The sequence below is a fragment of the Syngnathoides biaculeatus genome, chromosome 2 (genome assembly GCF_019802595.1).
Source record: "Syngnathoides biaculeatus isolate LvHL_M chromosome 2, ASM1980259v1, whole genome shotgun sequence".
In the NCBI taxonomy this organism is placed as follows: Eukaryota; Metazoa; Chordata; class Actinopteri; order Syngnathiformes; family Syngnathidae; genus Syngnathoides; species Syngnathoides biaculeatus.
In genome coordinates this window covers 13,411,270-13,425,172 of record NC_084641.1, presented here as the reverse complement: position 1 = coordinate 13,425,172, position 13,903 = coordinate 13,411,270, and the positions used below count along the sequence as shown (strand labels likewise).

Below are 13,903 nucleotides of genomic sequence, written 5' to 3'. Positions count from 1 at the left end.
AACCTGTACTTGCAAACGCTGCGAACGATTATATTTGTAAGGGATATTCCATTAAAACAAGGGAGTAAAGAGCCTTCCAAGCTTGGCAAGCAGCTTATAGTAGAGCTCACTGTGTTTGCACAGGGCATACCTCACGAAGCGGAGACAACCGGGAATGTTTGTCCAGATCCCCGCCTCTTCCATACACGCATATATGTATACATGCCCAACATATACAGTACATTCAGTACATACGTGCAGTTTAGAAACAAAAGTCTCCCTTCAAACTGTAGGTTCATCCAATATAACCATTCAGGTATGCCGATGCTGTTATCAGGATTAACAATACGGGGAAGCCAATGAACCATGTTTGGTAGTACAGACAACACGGACTTCAGTACCCGTCTAAGGCCACGATGAACCATGCCATTGAATGATTCAAATATATAATTGAAGATGTCATTATTCATCCTTATTTGAACTATATGGCAGTGAGCAAACATTTGTTACTAAGGTGCTTTCTATATAAGTGTGCATGTTAAGATAAAATTTTGAGGTTTAACATGCTTGGTTATTTCAGACTCTATGCGACAGGTGTCAAACCCAAAGCCCGGGGGCCAAATCCGGCCCACCGCATGATTTTATGTGGCCCGCGAAGGAAAATTATGAGAATTAATTTCCATGATTTTTAAAAATCTGTACTAAAGTTTCAAATCCTGATATCATAAATGATAACATTGAGATATTGCAAGGAATATTCTGTGCCCAAACAACATAGATAGTTCAATTCAAAAACCTATCACCCTTGATCTGTGATTACAAAACGAGCTCATAAATTTAATTTGTAAATAAGACAAGGTGAAAGATTTTCATGGTTTCACATTCATAACGGCCATCTGAGGCAAACTATAACTACAATGTGGCCCGCGACAAAAATGAGTTCTATGCAGTCATTAATAAGTATTATCAACATTTAACTAAACACCCAGGGGTCTATGCTACAGCAGGTGCTGCCACCATTTTCTTCTTTCTTCTTCAGCTGTAGGAATGAGGATGCCATTGCACAGCCCCATGGGAAGGCCCTGCCAGACTAATGTAAGCATTGAGAGACAAAGGCGTCTGGGCTTCATTATGGCTAAAGGGAAGGGACTTGTATCAACCATGCAGCAGCCATGACACCACCACCACATCACAAGTGTTAGACTGACACCCTTAGGGAAGTAGTCATGCCGCTAAATGTTTATTATTGTGGTGGCCGTTTGCAGCGTAAATTTGGACTGGATCATACGAAGAGGTGGTTGCTTAATTGAGCTCAGAAAGGCAAACTGTGGTATTATTATTGTCATGTGTTAGTCGTTTCTTTGTCAATTGGTTTGTTCATAAGCAGAATTTTGCAAAACGTGCATGATTCATTTTGATCAAACTTCAAATGGAAGGCAGATGGGCAAAAGAATAACCCATTAAATTACGCTCAGGCTCTAAATAAAGGTTGATAAGGAACCAAAGAAATATGGTTTTACTCGGGTCACTATGAACCCCACTTGACTTCTAGGCAGGAAACAGCTGCAATTCAGAAAAATTCAGGCAAGAAGAAATGAGTACAAAAATACCACATGTATTCAATACAAAACAAAAAGTTGGTTAGAGTTAAATAATTATTCTAATCTTTTTTAGTTTATAAATCACAATTTTTCCTCATGTTAGGGAGTCTTTATTATTTAGATCTTTACTTTTATTACACTACTTTTCAACAAACTGTTTTCGGTACAAAATGAATCTTTAAATAAGCATACATGATGAGAATTCTTGAAAAAAAATCCTACCCCCAAAAAACTTTAGCAATGTCTCACTGCTGCTCTTACAAAGTGCAATCATGAATTGCAGCTAAATGGAAAGAATTGCAAATAATGCATAGAAGGCAATAATATTATGCTGCAAGCACCAACTTTTCATGTGAAAATCCTCGTCGTCAAGGAGGTTACGGCTCCGTTATTCTCGTTGAGAATAACTCGGTCAAGCAGTGTCACAAACTGCAACGAAGTCAACAGTTGTAATTTCCCCCTCTGTTTCTTGCGGGCATTTTTCATTGCACCCGGACAAGCCAAAATTTTGAACTCGAGGTAGCCGCGACAACACTGTTAATCGTCGCTAACTGTGCCACGCCGCCACTTTGCTAATGTGCTGAGAGGGTCAACTTAAAAATCAAGGCTTCATACATTCCTAAAAATTGGACATCAATGCAATTTGAAAATGCAATTTTGAAGTTGACCACGGAGCGGAATGCCGGCCCCTTGATGAAGCCTTGACTTCATGTTGGCCCCCAGGTAGCTGGTTGACGAGGTCCCGGGGACACCTGCAAATGAAAGACTTTTCATATGCAGCAGTCTTGCAATTTGAATGTAAAAAAATTTCTGATCATCAGGTTCATTTAATCTTGGTAGGCAAAATCACGATCACCATTAAAGTTTGGTTAGTTGCGCAGTCTTACTTTGCACCTTTTGTTATACATCACTGGCAAAGCAGTATTATTAAAAATATATCCGCAATTAATGAATAATACTTTAAGAACAAGTGAAATCGAATCATTTCCCGTGGCACCACAGATGAGCTCTCTGGGGTGCCACGGCATAATGCTTGAGAATCACTCAGTAGGTGAAATGGCACGGTTAGCGGTAGTAAAATACGGTCATCAAGGTGAAACCGTTAAACGAGGTGAAGAAACCAAGATCATGTGACAATTTCAGTTTTATTGAAATGGTTTTGATAAATATTGCATTTGGCCAGAGTCACCAATAAAAAACTCCTCTGTTTGTGTCAAAGTGTGGGGAATACGATGTAGTCTGGTTGTGCTTGCCCCCACCCCACCCCAACCCCTATTCACGATGTCACCAGCTTTTCCACAGAGGTATGCACAGCCTTCCTTTGCACAGGGCTTTGAAAGCAATTGTGATTGTGATTCCGGAGTCAGCAAAACGCTTGAATGGCCCTGAGTTAGCATGACACACACGCACACACACACACATAGAGTCCACATACTGGGCCACTGATTACTTCAACCCATTTGACTCTCACTCATCCCTTGATTCTCACTCTCTACTTCACTGTCAGATGCCACAGAACTTGTCATTAGCTAAAAGCGACAACAGTCTACACGCAAAATGAATATGGAACAGCCTGCCTGAGCGACAGATGCAACCAGGTCCTTTGTTACCCCTGCCAAGGAGGTTATGTCTTAACTACACTTTGTAGGCTCAAAAATGCTCAACCAATTCCCGTACATCTTTGTAAAGAGGGAGGGCACAGGACAAGGAAGATCTCATATAGGGTTAGAAGTGCAGGTCCAAAGGGTTTCCCTAATTTTTTTTATTTTGTGATGCATTTTGGAGAACTAATATTTTCACTGGTGTTTTGTGTCATGCATCATGATGATGATCATTATTATTCATTAATTCATTCATTCATTCAATGAATGATTATTATTGCTAATTATAGTTATGTTATTACTCTTATTCATTCATTCATTCATCTTCTGTACAGCTTACCCTCACTAGGGTCATGGGTGTGCTGTATCCTATCCCAGCTATCTTCGGGCGAGAGGGAGGGAACCAGTCAAGGTCGCCAGTCAATCACAGGGCACATAGAAACCAACAATCATTCACAGCTGCAGGCAATTTAGAGTCTTCATGCATGCTTTCGGGATTTTGGAGGAAACTGGAGTGCCCGGAGAAAAATCGCACGAGCACGGGCAGAACACGCAATCTCTACACTGGCGGGGCCAGGTTTGAACCCAAATCCTCAGTCTGTGAGGCCGACGTAGTAATCATTCATCCACCATGCCACTTATTAGTAGTATGATTATCTTCTGGATAATGGTTTTCTGGTGCTGATTCAAATAGGACTGCTCGGCTGTGGTAGACGTCTACACTCCAATGAGAAATATTCTAGTTTCTTAGTCAATGCTGCTTGAATCTCGAGTGATTAAATTCAGGTAGTGTAACATTATATGCAGGAAATGGTTACTGATTACAACGGGATGGGAAAATTTACATTATTTCTGTCACTGTAACTAACAGACAGCTCTACAAAAAGAAACGTTTTGTCCTTGGTGAAGGTTCGTACTGACAATCATTCTATAAAGCCAATTCAAATAAAGTCGGCATGCTGTGTTAAAAAAAAAAAACAGAATACAATGATTTGCCAATCATGGTCAACCTATATTTAATTGAACACACAGCAAAGACAAGATTTCAAACTGATGAAATTTGTTTTTAGCAAAAAATTATTAACTTTGAATTTTATGGCTGCTAGCTAACCATTCCAAAAAGCTGGGACCGGGTCATGTTTACCAATGTTTTACATCACCTTTTCTTTTAACAACATTCAATAAATGCTTGGGAACTGATGACGTTAGTTGTTGACAATTTGTATGCGGAATTCTATCCCATTCTTCCTTGATGTGCAGCTTCAACTGTTCAACAGTCCGGGAGTTCTGTTGTTGTATTCTATGCTTCATAATCTGCCACACATTTTCAATGGAAGACAGGTCTGCACTGCAAGTCAGCCAGTCGAGTACCTGCACTTTTTAAAAATGAAGCCAAGCTCTTCTGCACAATGTGGTTTGGCATTGTCTTGCTGAAATAAGCAGGGCGTCCATGAAAAAGACATTGCTTGGATGGCAGCGTATGTTACTCCCAAGTATTTATGTACCTTTCAGCATGAATGATGTCTTCACAGATATGTCAGTTAATTGGCACTAACAGAGCCCCATACCATCACAGATGCTGGCTTTTTAACGTTGCAGTCCAGTAGTGCATGGTAGAGTTTTAAGTTGCACTTACGGATGTAGCGCCGAACTGTATTTACTGACATTTGTTTTCTGAAGTGTTGCTGAGCCTATGTGGTGATACCCTTTACACAGTGATGTCAGTTTTTGATGCAGTGCCGTTTGAGGAATCGAAGGTCACAGATCTTCAATGATGGTTTTCAGCCTTGCTGCTTCCATGCAGTCATTTCTCCAGAATATCTGAACCTTTTGAGGATATTATATGCCATAGATAATTCTAAATGAATGATTTTCTAAAAATGAAATTTCCAACATTATATATCTTATCATTGAAGTGCATTTAATTAAACATAGGTTGGACGTGATTTGCAAATCATTGTATTCTGTTTATATTTGCTGAACAAAATGTCCCAACTTCCTTGGAATTGAGTTTGTAGATATTTATGTTTATATGCTTGATACAGATCGGAAAGCGTGTCTTATCGAACACAGTAAATACAGTCAAGTATGTCGCCATCATATTCACTTGCTGCAAGATGGGCCCGGATGAAACTCTTCTGAATACGTAAAGTGAAAGTAACCTCTAAACAACACACAAACACACATTCAAGGCAGTACTGCAATAAATTTAAAAAAATAATAAATGCCGTGCGATAAGGCATTCAAATGGAGCGCATCATTTCACGGCTTATCGGAGTCAGCGAGGACCACCAGGCAACAAAGCTTCAGCTCTTCAGTCATGTCCTATCGAGGCAGATATCAGTTGTTGGGAGGAAATATGAGCAGGGTGGGGCATGAGTGTATCAACACAGAGCCCACTCTCTCTGCACTCCATGCACTTGTACTGTAGGCAGTGCTTCACTGGAGCGGCTTGCAACAGTCATCGCTGTTTGATTAAGGTATTCAAATAAAGAAGCAGACAAGGTATTCCTTTCTTTCAGAGCAAAGGAAAGGAGCCTGACAAACAAGTAACCCCTGCACTGTCACAATTGTGGAAAGGGGGAAAATGCGGCTGGTACTTCTAAAAACTGCCTTTTTGTCCATCAGATGAGTAATAGATGTAAGCCTGCAGCCCATGAGGCAGCAGACAGCATTAACAAATGGCACAGTTTCATATTATCTCAGTGCAAAGCTCCTGTGGAGCTCTTATTCTGTATAAATTCTCCCCGGCGCTGGGAGAGCTCCCAGAGATAAAAGATGTGAACGCATAGTGAAAATGAAGTGGTCACTGAAAAGTAGTGAAGTAGAAATCTTCAGTGTTATTCATCGATCTTTCTGAATCATCTCACCCTGCACTTGAAATATCCCTCTCAGTTCATTTGATGAATCTTTTTCATCACAACCATTTGGAAGGTATCATAAATATAATGTCACTTTTCTTACCAATGGGGTTATGGTTTGATGAGCAAAAAAAAGGAAATGTAAATGATTTAGCAGCAGACTTTGCAGAGAAGCCATTACATTTTGGTGCTCGTCCAGATATAGGTGGGTCAACAATATCCACTTTTAGTGATGATCAATTGCAAAACCGTTAGTGACAACAATTAAGTCTATCCAGGAGGTGGACGTGAACTGTGACAGTACACAATCTGGTGCTGACCCAAAGTTGGATTGCTGTGCCTTGGAAATCTGCATTCCACAATGTAACATTCGACTTATCAAGCATATTGGTGCAAAAACAAATGACTAATTTCACCAAGCTTGATGCAAGAAAATGTGCCAAGTACTTTTCCGCCGACCAAGGCTGGAACGGATACGCTGCCACTGAATGAGGTGAGGCGGGCAGGCTAAATAAAAAGTGCCACCGCCAATCGAACAGCATGCACGCAAATGATTATGAATGAAAGCAGCTGCGCCACCACAATGAGCAGTGGGACGCATCTGAATCCGTGGCGGCGGCGGCACACGTGTTCGCTGTCACATAAACTTGCTAATTACTCAAAGTGTGCTTGCGGGCACATCAGCACAACATCCAGCGCGAGCCACCAAGCAAGTTTGCAAATAAACAGATTGTAAAGGCGAAATACAAGCAGACCCTAAGGTTATACCAATTAAGCTTGTGCTCTATGTGCGTGTAGGTGTCTGTGAGAGAGACTCAACAGTAAGATGAGCAATCCAAAATCTCAGCAGGCTCACAAAACACGTCTTACGTTAAGTCTTTGGGTCAAATGACTTCAACTGCCTGTCAAGAGTATCACAAATAATCAGAAGGAGACCATGAAATCATGTCCATAGTGGACAAGAAAGTGTAGACTCAAGCTGTCAGGGATGATGTTTTCATCGATCATATTTTGAACGTAATGGTTTTCTTTTACCAAGGGACAAGCTTGAACTCTATTGTGTTAAAAAGACAAAAAAGTGATTGATTGCTAACATAGTTTACATGTGATGACGTGCATTTGTGGCCTTACTCTAGTATTTGGATAATTCAGTCCGAGTAGTGTCACAACATCCAGAGGCTTTGTCTCCAGGATTCATGCACTGCGCATCTTCTTGAGATAATTCTCCAAATTCATTCACCCATAAAAAGAAGAAAGTCCGAGTGGAAACTAATTTTTATCTCACAGGTGTGAACATGCAATGTACTATTAATTGATTTTTATCAACACCTCTCTCTTCCTTTAACTAATTACTGCAATGTTCCATTCAGTGACACTTTGCATTGGCCACACGGTAAATTTCATACAATTCCCAACAGTGTCATTTGTCATTCTCTTCAGTCTAAAACGGGGAACATTGTCTTCATGAAAGACAGTTTAATGGGATCAACATGTATGACGGACTGGGTAAGTGGCAACATTTGAAACATGAAATATTTGGATAGAAGCTTTGCTACTTGTATATGCGCTAAACTCACGTTGTCACTTCATTTGATGCACTTGCACAACCGAACCAAAATCCGATTCTGCCTTTGTAAGGATAATACTGACCAGTTCTATTTATGTCACTACATCAATTTGGATGTAGTTTGCAATTGTGTGTGTCACATTGAGGGTTGTGTTTGTCTTGTGATGCAGTAGAAATACGTTGTTAGTCATGCTGAGGTTTACTATCCTTCTCGGAAGCACTTTCAATTACGGCCCCGGAATGGTTTTCATCAGAAGTGTACCCCATAAAGTGGCCAGAGAGACTCGAAAGTACTGAAAGCAGTCTTTTGTTGCATTGTGATTAACTTTCAGCATATGCGTACACAGAGTGTGTTCCAGAAAAGTCCCGTTGTCAGTGGCTTTCACGTGAAAACGTGTACTTTGAAATGCCAAGTGCGCACTTTGTGCCAGACACGGTGGGGGGGAGGGGGGGTCACGTTACAAAGCAATTAAGAGTACATTACTACTCCCACATATCCATTCAGTCGGCAAACTCCTGTTGTTAAAGCGTGCAAGCTGTAAAGATTCAAGGAGCCCACTATAGATTCTTTACAGCCTCTGCTATTTAACACCGTGGTGGGACAATGAACAGCAGTGTTGAACGTAACATCATTGTGGAAATGTCATATGGTAACGGCATCATGTTGCACAGGTAAAAGTTACACTAAACTTGAATTTACAAATCCATGTAAAACAATCAAAGTTATAGCTGCCTTTGCAGTGTTAACAAAAACTACGGAGGAAGTAAAAGGCGCGTAAAGCAAAGAATCTACTGTGTACTGTATATGCGCGTCGCAGGTTGGCAGGAGATTGCAGTGTCTTTTACCTTGTTTGAGTGATAATAGTCCACCGAGCTCAAGCAACTTGGATCAGCGGGTAGAGAGCATGAACCCACATTGGCCGGGGGAGCAGGGTAAAATCTCACGTCCATCTCACGTTGAGCGAGCCTGAACGCATCAAATCACTTCCAGCTTGGACTCGAACTCACTGTTGTCTCGGGGGAGAAAAGGACACACACGCCAAAGCAAGGAGAAGAGACCCCCCCCCCCTCCCAAAAAAAAAAAAAACGGAAAAAAAAAAAAGGGGAGAATACAACTTGTTCTCGGTGCACTTTCCCCCCGGTTCGATGCCGGGCTGGTGCGCAGTGGTCCTCAGCGTGAGAAACAGTCGCTCACTCCAAACACAAATGTCATAGATGCACACGTGCCGCCACAACTACTTTGTATCCGGGTATTCCACAGGAAAGCAAAGCTCCAAAGTTAACACTTTCTTTTCTCTCGCTCTTTTTTCCCCTCCACTCCACCGTCAAATACCAGTCTCGTCTTTGCGCTCTCACACTGGCTTTGTTATGGACGTGAACATATTCTCGCACTGGTTCCAGTACACAAAAGTGGTCGGACTTCCCTATGCCATGCGACCTCTGCCGATAATACACGGGAAAGAGGAAAAGAGAACGAAAAGGGGAGGGGGAGGGGAGATTGGTTGGCTGCCTTGGCAACCGTGTGCTCCTTTCTGCAACTGCGCACTCCCGATTAGGAGCAAATGTAGTCTATAGCGCGAGTGTGTGTATTGTGTGTTGCTTCTATACTAGTACTCCATAAAGACTATTGTGCCAAGGCAGCGTGCAGGGGGGGGGTGGATGCACTCTCACTGAGGTCACGTGCACTTTCAATACGTTTTGTGTCTCTGCGTGGATCAGGAAAGTCCATCATTTGCATGTACTCTTTGAAGTAAAATTCATGTACTGTAGCCTCCAAGCACGTTTCTGCCGTTACTTTATTGTTTGGTCTAACACTACCTACAGGGGAACCAACAAAATCGATTCCGGGGCCACCATAAGAGCTGTCCGTTCTCTTTCTCTATCGCGCTCGTCCTTTTGGTTCACTCAGCTAGAGCAGGTGAGCGGTGGGGTACACCCAAGACTGGTCGCCTGGAAATCGCAGGGTGCAGACAAAGAAGCTAAAGAAGCTCATGTGGGCAAAACATGCAAACTCTGCACAGGAAGGCCAGAGCCCAAATTCAAACACCAAACTCAGAATCGTGATATGCCGAAACCGTTAAAATAATGAATCTCTGGAAAAGCCTCAAACTGACAGGTTGTCTCATTTAGGTCGCCAGCCTGTCATTGTACGTGTTTCGTTCCTTTCATTTTCTCGACAGGCTACCCTCCTTAGGGTTGCGGGTGGGCTGGAGCCCATCACGGCTTACTTACACCCCGGACTGGTCGCCAGTAAATCACGGCACATAATGAAAAACAACCATTCCCACTCACAGTCAAATTGGCACCTAGTCATTTCCCTTTTTGTTCTGTCATTTTAGTATTGCATACCACAATTATTTTATTTTTCGACCCTGTTTCCTAGGGTTAGGGGTTAGGGGTTAGGGTTAGTGTTGTGTACTAACTAACTAACTATTAGTTTTGTGAACTTTTCAGGCATTTCAATTCATTACTTGGTCGCCACTGATTATCGTGAATACTTGGATGAAAACACCATTCAGTCATAAATAGAAAACAATCTAATGAAAAACTGTAAATATGGTGCTGAGTGAGCCTGCCATTTTGTGATGTGCAACGATATATTTTTATGACAAAATAGTTAATTGTGTGCTGTTCATAACCTAGAAATGTCAGATGTCAGGAATCTATCCATCCATTTTTATAGCCGCTTATCCTCAGAAGGGTTGCGGGGAGTGCCGGAGCATATCCCAGCTGTCAATGGGCAGGAGGCGGGGTACACCCTGAACTGTTTGCCAGCCAATCACAGGGCACATAGAGACAGACAGCTGCACTCACAATCACACCCAGGGGCAATTTAGAGTGTAAAATTAATGTTGCAAGTTTTTGGGATGTGGGAGGAAACCAGATTGCCCGGAGAAAACCTATGTAGGCACGGGGAGAACATACAAACTCCACATAGGAAGGGCTGGGATTGAACCAGGGTCCTGTGAACTCTGAGGCTAACGCTTTCTCGCTGATCCACTGTGCCACCAGGAATGTATAATAATAGTAATAATAATAATAATAGTAACATATTTTTAACCAGATTTTGGACATGTTACCTTGTCATGGCCTGATATCTCAAGTGCATAAGGTGAGAGCATTTCCTTGCTGAACCTTTGGCTGTTTTTAATTTTGTTTTCCTTTCAGCTTCGGCTTTGGAGTGCCTCCAGTTATTTGTTTGTTTTTGTTTTGTCCGGGGTTTTCACCCCTAAAGTTAGTAAAAATGGTTGTGGTGGGATTCCAACCGACAGTGACAATATACCATCTAAAATATGAATAAATACTGCCACTTGATATTCAGCAAATTCCTTTTTTCACACTGGCTATCCAGTTAATTTGATCTCCGCATTTGCCACTGACATCAGAACAAGACATGGGGGAGGAAGGTGGGGAATGTTGGGGGGGGGGGACATATTATTGGAAATTACTGCCAGTTTAATTTTCTCCAGCAAAAAATACATAAACTCATCATGTTAGTGAAAAACGGATCATTAAAACCCAAGACTTGCTTTAAGTTCTTTGCCAAAATCATGCAATTCTACTGCAGGCAAGGCGATACCTTGCTTGATTGCCGCTTTCAAAGCAAAGTTTAAGATAATTCCAGTGCTGCATGTACTTGTATGCCTGAAAGTTAAATGCAGGAAGTGTTTACATAACACAAACACAACAGCAAATCAATCCACAATGCGATGGTGTAAATGTTCAAATAATGAGTGAGCTCAGCACCTCGTGGAATTATGTACAAGGTGCTTAAATCTCGTATCCTCCGCCACGCAGTTGCAAATATGTTCTGAGAGAAGCCAGGACCAGGATCGCCGCGTCTGACAGCTCTCCGAAAGTGATGGATGGCTTACCCTTGCCCTGCGATGTGTATGCACATTTGATGTTGAAATGGCCCGTCCACACAACTATTGTCTTTCAATCATGTCTCGACAAAGTACACAACAGAGCAGATTTTCTGTTGCCCGACGTTGTTACTGTGCGGTACATGCTATTTCGCCAATTCTCACACCGTCAGAAAATACCCGACTCTCATAACTCGGTTTACTTACTTCTGGGATGCATGCTTATTATTTTTCATTTTTTTCCATTCATTATATTTAATGGTAACACAGTATAGTGAAACATCTAAGATCAAACTCAATCTGTTGCGGGATGCCAATTTGCTCAGATTTCAAAACAATTTCCCCCCAAACCCTGCCGGGATCAAACGATCAGAATCCTTAACAGTCATTCAAGTAAAAAAAAAAAAGTTACTTTTAAAGGAGAATTTTTAGAACCACCAACAAGATTTGAATGTGTCTTCACTTTACCACCCCCACCGCCCCCCAACCCCTACCTCCTCGAGCTCCTGGCCAAAGCTGTGCCCCTCCTTGACATGCACGAGAGCGATTCTCAAATATTCATGATGGAATGCGATTAGGAAAGCACTGAGTTGTGACAGTCAGTGAGGAGGCTTTGCAGCTTAAACAAAATAGCACCGCTATCAGTACTAAGCTAACTTTAGCACTGTATACATCCCAACATTAGCCACGTCTACTCTGTTGGGAAAAGGACTTATTCATAAAGGAATGTTACACTGATCGTGTTTTTGGCTTGAAGTTTTACTTTTTCAAAAGTACAATCATTTGAAAATCATAAAGAGTTGATCAACATACCTGTTGAACAGATATGGTGCTAATTTGCCTTTTCTGAATCCTCTCAGCTGCCTGAGGTCCGTTCGTGTTGCTTCTATTTGCTAGTTTTATGCCCAGGGAAGGGCATTTGATCTTATTTCCAAGATGTGGATATTCTTAAAATAGTTTCAACAAAACTACAGAATACCAAACCGAAACCTAACCCTAACCAAGTTAGCAGATCGGCGTGAGGCTACAGAGACGTGCTGGTGACCGGCTATGGGTGTGGTCGCAAGAACATGGCAAATGAATGCAAGCTCGTGGGTCTCCATTTCCGTCTCAGATGGGTTGTTATTCCTTGGACATGGTAGTTTCTTTAAAAGAAAAGAAATGGCAACCTTTCCGATTAAAACATAATGACAAAACACTGAGGGCTCTACATTTGTGGAGGCATTTGCAGTAGTACGCAAATGCTGGTGGATGCTAATTTTCGCACAACTGCAAAGCTCGCTGTGCGTGTTTGCTAATTTGGTAGCTCAATGTTCACTGAGCAGTGAAGGTGTGTTCTTGGAGATGCGTCTGACAGAGTGACAATTTTCTCCCAGAAACTCATTCTACATTTATAGTATGCCTGTTCAGATCAGATGTCAGAACAAGACAAGGGGAAGAGGGCAGATTATTGGAAATGACTGCCAGTTTAATTTTCTTCAGAAAAAAATACATAAAGTCAGCATTAGTTATTAGTGAAAAATGGACCAATACAGTATGCCTGCCTAGACCATGTCTAACTGCTGACACAGACCGCTGGTCTAAGGCGATTTTGGTGAATTTGGCAGGGGCACAGGCAAGCATATTTTGATATCCATCCATCTATCCATTGTCAACACTGCTTATCTTGGTTAGAGTCATGGAGTGCTGAAGCCTATCCCATCCGACTTGTGTCAAAAGGCGGAGTACACCCTTTTGAGGACATTTAGAGCTTTTCAATGATACCAAATGTGAAGGGGTGGGGCTATGTTACCAACCTTTTTCTCATTAGTTTGAAAAAAATTCTGCACAGTAATTATCTAGTTTTCATTGCACCATGGCATTTTGGTTGATGTCATGTCACACAGAGAGATGTGAGCTCTTTTGCATGCAGCACAATTGTGAAGCTGTGTGGCTCCCAGCATGAGTAGTGCCAATAAAATGTTCACCTGCTGTTGTAATAACGACAAATTCTTTGTCTTCATGAACGATAAGTATCAATGTATCATTGATCACGACTGTTTAGGTTTTCCAACGTTCATTGAATGTGTCTTATTTAACCGGGGTTACATTTATGTAGCTTTTTTTTTTTTCTTGAAACCCAGACCGTGGGTTGTGCGCATTAGATTGAAAGTCACAACTAATAAAAACATTGATTTGACACTGGGCGGCACAGTGGTACAGTGGCACAGCTGTAGACCGTTGGTCTGACACTTCTGAGGACCAGAGTTCAAATCACGGCCCCGCCTATGTCGAGTTTGCGTGGGTTTCCTCCTTTCACATCCCAAAAACATGCATTAAATTGGAGATTCTGAATTGTGGTTTTCTGTGTCCATGTGCCCTGCGATTGGCTGGGAACCAGTTCAGGCTGTACCCAGCCTCCTGCCCAATGACAGCTGGGATTGGCTCT

The 13,903-nt window shown here is 41.9% G+C and overlaps 1 protein-coding gene across 9 annotated transcripts in view; it reads right to left on the bottom strand.

Moving 5' to 3' along the window:
- Window positions 1-13,903, bottom strand: part of LOC133508467 (TOX high mobility group box family member 2-like) — a 180,351-nt gene that overhangs the window by 103,918 nt on the left and 62,530 nt on the right. For 3 of the 9 annotated variants that reach the window (XM_061834560.1, XM_061834641.1, XM_061834570.1), the window contains exon 1: window positions 8,456-9,095. The exons of 4 other annotated variants lie outside the window; for them this stretch is intronic. In XM_061834560.1, coding sequence (XP_061690544.1) covers window positions 8,456-8,560 — 105 coding nt within the window. In that variant the 5' untranslated portion in view covers window positions 8,561-9,095. Of the gene's footprint in view, window positions 1-8,455; window positions 9,096-13,903 lie in introns of those variants that run through there. 2 more of the 9 variants (XM_061834594.1, XM_061834632.1) reach the window with 2 other exon arrangements.